Here is a 13,787-nt window from a genome sequence, read left to right as displayed (position 1 = left end):
TATACCACCAACACTGTAGTAAAAGCATGTATCATCAATATCACAATGGAAAATTATACATTTATGATACCCTGATTCTTTATATATACACTCAAAGAAAATAATGTGGGTATCATAAAGGTATAATTTTCCCCTATTATTGATTTTTACATTACAGGAGTTTAACACAGTATTGGTGGTATAGGGGGTGGTCTGGTATCTGACACCCCAGCCAGTGAAATGTTTAAAGAGACCTCAGTTTTTAGACATCATAGCCACACACAGTACAATAGTCAGGAACAACAATTTGAGAATGGAAAACTAATTTCTTACTTTTTTTTATCATAACTTAAAGAACTTCACACTGCTATCTTCACACTACAATGGGGGTGAATTACTAAGACTTCTCCGCAAGTTTTATGGTGGAGGAGGAATGTAAAAATCCCATTCCCAACAGTTTTTTTGACTTTTCGCCCCATTATGCCCACCGTATTTACTATAGTCTCCATGAGAAATCCGAGACTACAGCTCAAATTTCCACCAAATCAGACCTGGTCTAAACAGGTCTGACCTGGAGGAGATTGTGTTTGGATACTAAGATAAACTGAAATATACTAAGCTATATACTAATTTACTCTAAGTATATCCGTCAAGTCAGTAACCAGTGGAGGGGGGATATTAACAATGGCATTTAAAATGCCGGTCTTAATAGATCCCCCATTATATATTTCACTTCGTATTTTTGTGGTGTTTTATATCATTTATGGCAGAAAAAGACTATGGGCAAGTCTGTGTAAATGCCAAGAGGCTTTACCTAGTAAGCATCGAAGACATGGGGGCAGATTTATTAAACTGTCTGAAAGTCAGAACATTTCTAGTTGCCAATGACAACCTATCACAGCTCAGCTTTCATTTTACCAGTGCTCATGAATATTTTAAAGGGGAGCTGTGATTGGTTGCCATGGGCAACTAGAAATATTCTGACTTTCAGACAGCTTAATAAATCTGCCCTATGGTGTGAGAACAGATTACAAATTTGACATTGTTACATTTGGATTTAAAACCAGAACTAATCATAGGGTGCAGTTTAGTAAAACTCTTGGAGTACTCAGCCAAACTATGCACCGTAAAGTGTTTAAGTATTATATTGATAAGAAATTGACTAAATGTTTAACGGAGCCCCAAACACACTACATGTGCAGCTACATAATGTACTTTGTAAAGCTTATGTCTCCAAAGGAAATCATTGTTAGAGGTAGAGTAGGGATATTGTGTCTAGACTAATCTGGGTACAGTATGCAGCTCCATACATCTTGCAGCAGGTATAATATATCACTGGGAGCTTACAATCAAAGCTACATGTTTGTATCGGGTAAACAGATAAAGTATAACTGTGACACATTGGAAAAGAATAAAATACCATATGAAGTACTTACAGACAGTACTCAGTTTTGTCAATGCTAAAGTTAAAGGGGTATTCCAGGAATCAGCATAATTCATATACAAGTGGGCACTCAAAATATAAGCTAATGTGTAATTAGTTGTTATTTAAAATTTAGCTCCCCTTAGCAGAAAAATGCTGGTGACATACAATGTAATGAAGAATTAAAATGTTACTGGCCCTTTAATCAGTCCGTTGATTTCCTCCGCGCGGTCCGTCGCAGAACAGAAGATGGCCGCTGGTCACATGTCCACATCACATGTCCTGCACCTGCCTGGGCAGGTCATGTGATCACCACTAAGTTTGGCTGTAGTCAGTTGGTTGCAGTGCATCCAGTATGGTCAGTGTTTTGGTGATGGCAGTTACACATCATTACTATGGTAACAGAGCAAGAAAACCTGTTACATCATCACTGGGAGCAGAGCATAAGAGGGAGGAGGAGTTACTGAGAACTAAAGGATCATGGGACTTGTATTTTCCTGTGGTGGCCATCTTGGTGATAACTCCACCTACTTTAGAGAGGACATTAAATGTTGTAAATCATAAAATCAAACTATTTATGCTCTATTTTGTGACTAATGACATTGAGTATTGTTGTATTCATTTAGTTATATCATCATGGGTTTTTGTGTCAGACGTTCATATTCCCGGAATACCCCTTTAAGTAATCAATGATATTGTACGGAATTATAATTACTGTACAAGACACATTACCCCCATTCATAAACTATATAGCCTCTACTGTACAAAATATACATATACATTTATATATTTAGTTGTATTAGAACTTGACAAGTGTGAGAAAGTTGGCGGATAACAATTTGACGTCCAGTGACATCTTCTCCAATGTGTTTTGTTCAGAGATTTTTCCTAAGTCAGCTTTTTAAAACGAGCAATGATTTCTATAAACAGCCCCAGGCTAAAAGTTATACTTTTGTGTCACTGCTCTATCCACTTGTAACCTTACAGTTGAACTAGCATGACCCTGTTTGGATACTTTCAAGCACATTTTGTGCTCACCCTGTGACATTTAGGTATCTGGATAATTGCTATGCTCAATTTGAGAAGTTTTCTGTTGATGCAGTTTTAGCTGCTTTCATACGAATGTGTGAAAATGGCCGTATGCTACCCGTACAGTACCGTTGCGGTCTGGTTAGCATACGACCCCACGCATTTTGATGGACGCATTGCCCATCGTGCCATACCGGGGAAAAAGAGAGAGCTTGCTCTATCTTTCCCTATAAGTATGGCCTTTCGCACTTCTCCCTATAGATCTTTTTCTCTCGCTTGCTTCTGTATGCATGACCCGGCTACCACCCAGGCATGCATACGTTCATGTAAAACTAGCCTGGTGTCTCTCCTAATGGGCAAGTCTTGAACCTTTTGCTTCTCTATGTTAATTCTGGTTGTCAAATTCCTAGTAATTAAAAAACGATCATCTCTCTCATGGATAGGTTATCAATGTCTGTAACCTGAAAAATCCTTATGGCCTGTTTAATACTTTTGAGTAAACAATGTCACCCCTTGTATGTGGCTGACCTGTGAATCACTAAATGTTAAGACGGGGAAGATTTTACACTATATAAATCACTAAATTGGACTAACCTTATATATTAAACTTTTTATGCATAATAGCACTGGTTCAACTAAAGGACATCTACCACCATGATGAAGGACTGTATGCAAATATGCCTGAGGGGCTCCAGGCTCCATAAGTGTGAATGGAGCCTGAAGCCCCTCAGGCTCATTTGCATACAGTCTTTTATCTTTACAACCATTACAACATGAAAGTAAGTTTTCTGGAGCACAAGGCATTAATAAGTCACAAATTCGGGGACACAGATTTAGCAATTGTTTTACCTGTTTGCATCCCACACAGCTCAGTCAAATTTACTATAACCTTTTTATAGTCTGCTCTGGGATTACTAAAAGGTCGAAACCTTTTTAATGGCTTGTTAGTGTTTGTTTGCACAACTTCCATTAGCACTTCCATTATTTGAGCGGAAAAGTGGACAAAAGTGACATTACTATTTTTTTTTTCATTTCAAATAAAGGAACCCTAATGGAAGTGGTGCAAAGGGACCCTAAAGGAAGCCATAAAAAAATGTTTTTTTAATCAACAGATATTTTACCGTAGTTATTACACTTCTGCTATTATCAATTTGATGATGGGAGATTATAACGAAGGTGTGAACTGGGCCATGCTATTATGGGTCAACACTCAATAATTGTATTAAACAATAACATGTGTTGGTTAACCTATGGTTTAATAGCTCAATCATGTCTGCAGATATGTATTGGCATGTGGCCTTTCTTTTGTACTCTTTTATTATATCATTGCATTAAACTCCGTTAGTTATAGCTCATATGTGCCAACAATATGCATTTAGCTTTGATTTATTTCAGTAGAAGCCAAGCAGCTTTTACTGTCTCCTCAGTGAAAACTGCAGAATGATGTCATTTAATTAACCTTATTTGACTGGTGTAAAGCCATAGCTGCTTTATATTTAATAGAAATCAGGAAAGCCATACATCTGTATTTACTTACACGCCATTAAACATGTGTCATTTTAGGCTAAGTACAATTCTTTCCAAGACTTAGTATAGTATTCTCCAAACCCAACAGCCCTAACAGAAAAATATGTTTTTAGCAGGAAAGGAATGCAGGTGGAGATGTGAAAACATATTTTGTCAGGGTCTTGTTCTACAAAATGAGGTGCTCTTCGAAAGTATCCTTATACTAAAGCCTGCTGCTTACAGCCCATGGAAAACCGACCTGATGTTGGTGCGATCCCATGGACTGCACAAAATTTACAGATCGGGAGTCTTTAAATGGATGCATGGACTCCCTGTCTGCTGGCCAGACTGAAGTGCTGCTACTGTTATTGTACTGTAGCATTTGTGTGCAGCCCGCCTAAAGGGTTTATAAAACGGCATGGAAAGAAAATATAGGTCAAACCCTATAGAAAAAAAGCTTAACAACTTATAAAGTTGGAACCCAATTTTGGCAAGATTTTTGATCAGGACTGCTCTACTATACTTTTTCCAAAATTAAACTTCCTGTAAAATAGAAAACAATGCACTGGATGATGTTATTTGGCCTTTGCCCCCCTGGATGCTCAGTATCACATAAGTGAAGGTCAGAAACCCAAAACCCCATCATTCAGCTTTTCAAAACATTTCTTAAATCTAAACCTATTAAACTGAATAAAGCCGAGCGGCAATACCAAAATCAACCACTGTATGATGTAAGGCACTGTCCTTGTGAGAAGTAAGGACAACACAGAACTTTAACTCTATAATCAGCAGGTGGCAGTTATAAGACCTCTACCAATCTACTACTCGTTACTTATTTTAAGGATAGTTGATCAATAAATACCAGAAAACACCTTTAAGTCTATAGCATTTTGTAATGAACACATCTATATTTATTTAGGAAAATTTATTACAGTGTTTTAGACAGCTTGATTTAAGGCCATTTCTGCATAAGGCATAAGGCCTTAGGGCAACCCTACCCAATACATAATACCTTATAAGCCAAAATGAATCCAAACAAGGAAAAGTTTGCATCACTCTGGGAGGAGATGTCTAAAGGAGCAATACGGCAGTAATAGGACCTGCTCTATACATTGCAGGGGGGGCCTCTGGCTCAGTCGTGGTGCAGTAAGACTTGTTGGGCTCACCGCACACGGTGACCATGCATATATATGACCCCCAAGATATGGTCATGTGCATTAGGCCTAAGTTTTTGTTGGATCAGTGGGGGACTGGAGAGATTTTAGTCTACATCTGCGACTAAAAGTTGCACTTCATAAATCTGTCTACCACATCAGGACTCACATGAATGGCCTTAACTAGCAAAAAATCTATATTTTATTTTTTATCAGCCAAAGTAACTTCTGAGTGTGTTTTCACAAGTTTAATGACTTGTCAATTAATACTTTTTAAAGGGGTTGTCTTTCTAAGACTAAAAAAATGGACAACCCCTTTAATACAGTATAAAGTCCACATATGTCACAAATAATCTAATCTTTAGTATATTTATATATGTATAGATCCGTATAATCTGTGTAATATTTTGTAAAGTTTGTGATGAAAAATCCTCAAATAAAAAATGATATGCCATATAGTCCTAAAAGTGAAAGAAATAAGATCAATTGAAGATGTGGTTACAGTTCAGTGGATATTGACATGTATTGTAACAGCGGTATCAGGTCTATATTTGGTGATTGGTGCTCAGCTGTGTGACAACCTGAAATATTACAGTGATCAGTTACCTCCAATTAATTGTATACAATAAAGCTTTTGTGATGTATTTACAATAAATGTTGTGTTTCATGTTGTTCATCTTCCTATCAAATATTGTGTTATGGTACTATGTATTTATATATATATATATATATGTGTATATATATATAATAATTTTCTATCTTCTTCTGCAACTAAAAGGAATCCCATCATTATACTTATTTCATCAAATTAGATGTATGCAAAGTTGCAAAGTCCACCTTGCAGTTCATGAAGATTTTATGGCTCTTTTTTCTTTTAAGTTAAATCTACACAACTTCCACTCTGACAGACTTTAAATGAACATGTGTTATGTGGTTGCTGATTCAACTGAATGGATTCAGTGTTTTATTAAATTTCCTCTGCAGTAGGAGAAAATGAGCAATGGGAGCAGATCACTGGGGATTAAAGAAGTCAGACTCTTGGTGATTAACTAATTGCCAAGGTATATATATATATATATATATATATATATATATATATATATATATATATATATGTATATATATATATATATATATATATATATACATATATATATATATATATATATATATATATATATATATACAGGGTTAGCTATTCCCCTTAAAGGAAACCTGTCACAAGATATTTCCCCATTAAACTACTGGCCCCCTCAGGTAGGGTATGAAATGTTCTTTTTCTAATTTTATGTAAAATCTCACCCTTGTACCTATAATAATCTCCTCCATAGTCCATAAAAATGGGCAGATACGTTGTATTTGCCTGAGATGAGTCAACTTTGGAGGCTGCAGAGGGTGTGTCACTTCAGATGCCCTTACTTCAGTTCCCATCTTTAAGATCGCATCAGGCTGGTGGTTCTTTGAGCTTCAGAACAGAGATACAGATAGTATAAAGAGCTGTGAATTGGATTGCTATCTGCGGCTTGTGCTTCCATCTATGTTTTTAAATGCCTTTTTCTCTAGTTCTGTATCTCACAGAACCACAAGCCTTGTAAGGTCTGAAAGATGAGGTTCTTATATTTATTATGAAAAGTATGATTCTAGGTACTATAGAACCAAAAGATAGGGGCAATTGAAGTGACGTTCCCATTGAAACCTCTTAACTTGACACATTTCAAGCAAAATATGTCTCTTTTCTGCTCATTTTCACATGACTTTGGAGGGGATTATGTATCGATAAAAGGTCTTGATTTTGCATAAATGAAGGAAATCTATAATCTGGTGACATGTCCCCTGTAAGGAATATCTAAACCAATGAAGCATTTTTTTTTATTTCAGAAAGTAATAGAGCAGGTGATGATATGATTGTTACTTTGTAATATACTTAAATAAAACAGCTCCACTGTGCCATATTCTGCTTCTTTCTCCTACAGTGAGCCGTGTATCTGAATGAATGGCCCCTATTTTTGGATTATATTCAGTGCTGTTCACAATGAAGAGGTGATTGGTCTTCATGGTCTTCATCTCAGTACAATAAAACATGATTATGTGTATCCACCACAACCCGAAGGAAAATAGTACACAATGGTGGAAATATTAAGTTTTCTACTGCAAAAATATAATTTTTATAAAAAATGAAAGCATATTAGAATGCCTATAATGATGTGTATACATAATAGGTATTACAGCACATTTAATTTACTATTTATTTCCTAGCAGTTATTATAAATGTGTAACTGTACCCTATGTTTTATTGCATTTATGAAAAGGGTTGTGCAGGACTATAAAAACATGACTCTTGTTTTCCAAAAACTGAGCCTCCACTGTTCCCACATTGTGTGTAACAATGCAGCCTCATTTATTTCAGTAGGGCAGAGCTACAATGCCAGACGCAATCCATTGACAGGTGTAATGCCTTAACAGTAGCAATGTTCTTGTAGCCCTGCAAACCTTTTTTTAAGAACATAAAGGGTAAAATAAATAGAGAGTCAAGAGCTTTCATAGCGGGTATGGAGAATCTGTATAATTCTATGAACCTTCTGCTTTAATCAGGAGAGAAGGGTCCCTCCTCCCGTGCCAAAGAAGCCATCGAAAGGTCAGGCCCCACTGGTCCGGGACAGATCTCTGGAAAGCACAGAGAGACAGCGGCATGAAGCCCGGAAGCGGCTGATGTCTGCAAAGCGTGCTGCGTCTGTCCGACAGAATTCTGCTACTGAGAGTGCCGATAGCATTGAGATCTACATCCCAGAGGCTCAAACCAGGCTATGAAGCCATCACAAGCAACACAGGGGGGATATTATATATCTATATATATTTATGACACAAAGTTACATATATAATATATCCTCTAGTTTGGTTTGGAAACACAATCATGTGTATATGTTATTTTGTATTTTCCTTCTCTTTCTATACTCTCTCTTTTACTTCGGTCATTTCCACCAAACTGTCATGAAATCCCTCTTTCAGATTGTGCTGTAAGCGGTCAGTTTTCTGAGGCTATGATCCTGCATCTCCCCCCTTCTCACTCATTTTACCATTATAATGATCTATAGACACAAGTCATTTCCACTGGACCTTCTTTTATTTTACGACCATAAAATAAAGGAAGAATAACTCCTTTGTATAGAATTCCTCATTGTGCCCTGTTTTATTTACCTTTTGTCTAGAGCTACAGTAGTCTGTAATCTAGTGTACAGCAATAGAAAATTGTAGGGTATACAGTACTGTGGACTCTGATGTCTTCCTATTCTAAATGTGAAAAGCATGGGCTCAAATTCCCAACTTCTTTTCTATGTGGAGCAGATGGAGCACTTTATTGTAAGACACAGAAGCACCTCTTCCCAAAGGCAACAGGTGACAGAGGAGAATAGTTGTACTTGCAAGGGACAGGCGCAGGTAACAGATCTCTTCACACTATACGACGTTCACACTTGCCTGCATGACACACTATGAAAAATGCTTATGCTATTCCAAGAGTGCACTTAAACAGGTTAGGTTACAGTGATAAGAGACAAATCTTCAGGTTTTAACTAAGATTTATGTAGAGAGAAGGCAATAAAATGGAGTGTTAAAAGATTAAAAGACCTGGACGTGTGCTCAGTGGTTACAGTGAAGATCCACATATATTTAACTCCTTTATTTTGTTCCCTGTAAGATCAGTTGTCCCCAAAAGTAAAGGTACTCAGACCAGCTTGTTTTTTTATTATTAAATCTGGTTGTCTTTATGAAACCTGGCAGTAATACACATAACCAAGTAGATGCCAGATCTGTTGGAAACCTGCTTTGTGCAGGTGATCAGTCCATCCCATAAATTACTCACAACCAGCAAAGTGACTTCACTAAGGCATTTTGATTGGTTCCATATGTTTTATGTCTTTTATAATGGTACATAATCAGGAGCATGGAATAGTCTTTGGAAGAGCCATGGAAGAGTTAGGCTAAAAGCACACAACTATTGACTGCGCTGGTCGAATTTCACAGACCGATCACAGTGTGGAGATTGGGACTCTGAGAATCATAGTAATATATGAACCAAGGACTGTCTGCTTTTCCATAAAACAGCAGCGTCCAATTTTTATCATGATTACATTGTAAGGATAAAGGTGATGCGCATGTACTTGTAGCCTTATTGCAGGGAATGCTTCAGTTAAGTAGTAGTGGTAGGCCTTTCCACTAGAAACCTTTGGATGATTTACTGTGTAATGTGATGCTGCACCATCTACAATACAAAAAGAGTAGAGTAAAAGCCAGCCATCAGTTGAAAAGCAAAAATGTTGCTAAAAGCAGTCGTGTACTATGAGAAAATGCTCCCACATCTACATATTTACATACCATATAGCTACATACTATATAGCTATACGCACTAAATTCTTAGAATATCTGCTACCATTTCACATACAGTGCAAGCACATGGAATAGTAACATGGGAGAGAACTTAAATGTGGCGTGCTCACTATCCAGTATAGAAACATCATACTCTGGGGTAGATTTATTAGAATTGTCTGAGAACAATCAGAGCTCAGCTTTCATTTTCTAACAGCTGTTTATAAAGTGAATGCTGAGCTCTGATTGGTTTCCATTGGCAACTAGAACAGCTTTACCTCAGACAATTCTTATAAATCTAATGAAAATATGTGCATCCACTGGAAGATCTGTGGCACAAATTCAAGTGCTAGTCTTAGATTTCTTCCTTGGATTCTCTACAAATATACATTAGTCGTGTCTATGATTAATACTGAACCTGTGAGCATAGTCATACACCCAAAATACCACAGAAAGCCATTGCCGAAACAGCAACAACCCATCATATGCCATTACTGTTTAGTTGATCAAATATAGTAACAGAAAAAAAAATAAAACACAACATTATTGTTTTATTAAATTTTGGAAATTTTTTAAAATTGTTTTTGTTCTACTATTTTTGTACATATTTTGCTAGGTGCCTGTGTCTACAGTAGTCCAGTAATAGATAATGTGATATAAAATGATATAATGATGCACTTTACCTTAATATGGTCAGAGAACAGGAGCTCAGGAGAAATAACCACGCTGTGATCTTCATCCTCAGAGTTTGCTATCGGACATAGTATTGTAGTATCTAGAACTTGAGCACATTGAATTAATCCACAAGAAAGGTCCCATGTGTTTATTCACTTGTACAAGAGCAGTAGAATTGGTACTCAGACCAATAGATGACAATGCACAAGTAAAAACTATGTGCAAAGTGTCATACAAGCCTAAGAATTACAGATGCCATATGTTTAATATGCATTATCCATGTAATCACTATTGATCACCAGACAAGACATAAATCAGCTTATACATTCAATAGAAGAAGTTTTTTAATTGCACTGATACACTGCACATTGCTATGCTGTATATTAACTAGACTATATAAATCTACTCACTATGGGTATGTACAATATATTAAAATGTAAAGATATATACTTAGGGAATGGTAACTAAGAAAGTTGGAAATTATGCATAAAAATGTATAAGAAATGTTATTGTTAACACCAGCAGCAGTTTCCAGCAGATTTTTATTACAACTTTCACTTGCATATGGAAATTATAAAAGTGCGCAAAAAATATATCGAACAATGTACATTCTGAAATAAATTTCATTCTATTTCATTCCATAGCAACCAATCACAGCTCGCATCTCTTATTTTTTTTACACTGCTGTGAAGTAATGAAGGCTACAATATAATCATTTGCTATGGTCAAAAGGACCACAAAAAGCTAAATAAAACCAAAATGAAAAGTAATGTAAGAACACTAATGTATTTTTATGATTGATTTTGAATGACCTTTGCTATGTTCCCTGGACATAAAAGTGGGACAGAGCAGAAATATTACTGTACTCAGTACTGAGAAAATAGTAACACATTGTTAGCTTTTTATATGGCTTGACATTAAAGTCACAAAAAGTCCACAGGATAGGGGATAACTTGCTGATCAGTGGTTGTCATGGATCATGAGAATTGCGTCTGCTGCACCCCTGTTGTACCCCAGAAGAACAGAGTAGTCAGTCGCATATTTGCCGGCCGCTCAGTTCTTCTCTATGACTCTGATGAAGATAGTTGAGAACCATATCCGGCTATATGTTAATGGAGTTAATGGAGTGGCAGCACTAATGTGTAACCCCTGTTCTACTGATCTGGGGGGGTCCCATCACTGAAACTGCAACTGATCAGCAAGTTAGCCCCTGTCCTATGGACAACTCCTTTAGCAAGGAATCGGTAGCATTTTGAAGGGCAGATAAGTCACTTTGAATGAGTATGATCTTGCATAAGTTTCCCTTCCCAAAGATTATAAAAAATCTAAACAGTAAATTGTCAAAACTAATAAAGAATCATTTTTCTTCACTCACTTTTGTGAAGAATAGGTTTTATTTAATAGTTTTTCCAATGTAAGATCATTGGGTATAGAGAGGAATGAGATTTGAACAACTACCTTCTCTAGATCATCATTTAGCTAATAAAATAGAAAAACCTCAGATTGAAACAATAAAAGTTCCCAATGCAATAATAGAAACAAAAACGAGCACTATTTTTAAAGATTGAAAATTTGGATTTCATACATATAAACAGGAATTGATGGTCTTCCCTTCAGAGCCTTGTCTTTTTTCATTCACAGGGGTATCTTTATATAAATATACAGAAAATATACATTCAGGTGGCTACAAGTGTAAAAAAAATGAAACAAGTCATCTGATCAAGTATTGACATAGGCCTTCGTTTGGAAGCCGCAACGTGTATGTCACATATGGTATATTGAGCCAACAGATTAGATTGAGTGCACAAAGTGGCTTCAGTAGTATTATTAGACAAAAAGTATCTGACTTTTGCCTAAAAACATTGCCACTATACTCCATTGGCTGTTCATCTCCAATGTAGCTCAACGTCCATGAACTAGAGAAAAAAGTTTCTTTCCAGTTTATTCAATAACTTTATTTAAATCTTTTTTACCATGGGCATCTATACTGCTTAATTTGTTGAAACGTAAAGAAAATTTGAATTCTAGTCTCACAAGGGATTAAAATCTATTCCCATGTTGGCTTTACCCTGCTTTCAGAAATATGCAATTCATTCCACTGAGACTGTCTGCAATTTACTGTAAGTTGCTTTTTGGTGCAGGAAGGACAAAACAGTGCATATTCTTGCACACAATGGATAATCTCAATGTCATATTTATACATTTACATTACTTTGACCTATCAATATATTTTATAAACAAAGTAAACAACTTGATTATTTGGTTTGGATATGCAAATATGCAGTCAAAGAAAGTCAGTGTCCTGTGTCTCTATATGAGTATCAGCCTCCTAAATCACAGTTTTTAAATGGATTTCTAAAATATAAATTTTCATATGCAATTGTGAAACACAAAACAGCACTCTACATCAATGCCAACAAGCTCAATGTGTTCACATAAAAATGTAACTCATACCCAATATCCCACCAAAGAGTCTTTAAAATATTCTCATTACAAATATTCAAAGCAGTCACATGACATTGTAGACAATATAGTATAATCTATACATACGAATTGGTGATATGAGTTGTATTGATTACTGAGAGTTGTTTAAAAATTGAGTATTATATTTTTTGCAGATGTTGCCATAACTCTGGACCTTTTTTGTAATGAATGTTGATGAATAAAACTGAAAATTTTTAATATTTAAATGGAAAAAAACAATTTATTTATATTTCACTTTATTTTAACCGTATTGTCAATGTTTCAATGTGCACCTCTGAATTATATTTACAATTGTGCATCAATTTTCTTTTTTTTTCTTTTGTATTTGATTGCATAAAATAAAACCATACCTGGAATGTGACAAGTGTCATTTTTGCATTCCCAGTTGTGATTTTAAAAGTGTTTTGTTTATTCCAATTAAAGTTTTAGACACTGGAAGCATTTTGATAAGTGTGGAAGAGCATTTGTATGCCTTTATGGACTAGAACTTTCCTCAAGTCACCTTCCAAGTTTGGTGCGTGGACTGAAAAATTGTAAATAAGTTAATGTTTCCCATAATGTAAAAAAAAAAGGAAAAGCAAAAAAAAAAGATCTGGAATAAAATTATTATTGCATTGATTGTAATGGTTGTGGATGTTTTTAATCAAATCATGATACCATGAAAAAGGAGAGCCAGGACAAAACTGGGCAGTTTGTGAAATTCGAAGTGTAACAAAATTTACCAATAAAGTTTTGGCACTTGCAAAAACAAATAATAAAGAACACAAATATCACATATCCATCAAGTAGAGGATTTTATTAAGGGTAACATAAATTACAGGGGACCTGCAGATTTATGATTTGAGGTATATAGCTTTTCACCTCTGGACTCCAGTGTGGGGTTGAACCTTTGCAATGCAAATGTTGAGCTCCACATTACTGCTGCACCAAAAGCTTTGCACAAAAATTGTACAAAAAACTGCTGATTTCAGATTAGCGGATGTGATTGGTAGCAGCAGTTATCTGCCCTGTGTGGAGTAGACTCTGATGGTGAACCTCTCCATACAATCTTAATGGCTCTTTGAAGATGTTAAATGTCAACTTAATTTGGGAGTAGACAAAAATCCTGATTGCAAAGTGTTCTGTGCTGTTTTTCTACATTCACAACTTATTTTCTACTTTATTGATTCCAAAGG

General features: G+C 35.8%; 1 protein-coding gene across 5 annotated transcripts in view; it reads left to right on the top strand.

Moving 5' to 3' along the window:
* DLGAP1 (DLG associated protein 1) overlaps window positions 1-13,221 on the top strand; it is a 389,361-nt gene extending 376,140 nt beyond the window's left edge. For 4 of the 5 annotated variants that reach the window (XM_072152144.1, XM_072152143.1, XM_072152145.1 and 1 more), the window contains one exon: window positions 7,684-13,221. In XM_072152144.1, the coding sequence (XP_072008245.1) occupies window positions 7,684-7,899 (216 nt within the window). In that variant the 3' untranslated portion in view covers window positions 7,900-13,221. The remainder of the gene's footprint in view (window positions 1-7,683) is intronic. The other variant, XR_011855730.1, reaches the window with a different exon arrangement.
* The last annotated feature ends 566 nt before the right edge of the window (window positions 13,222-13,787 follow it).

The sequence above is a fragment of the Engystomops pustulosus genome, chromosome 5 (genome assembly GCF_040894005.1).
Source record: "Engystomops pustulosus chromosome 5, aEngPut4.maternal, whole genome shotgun sequence".
NCBI lineage: Eukaryota > Metazoa > Chordata > Amphibia > Anura > Leptodactylidae > Engystomops > Engystomops pustulosus.
Note: the sequence above shows the minus strand (reverse complement) of the source record. Positions and strands in the feature narration are given on the sequence as shown.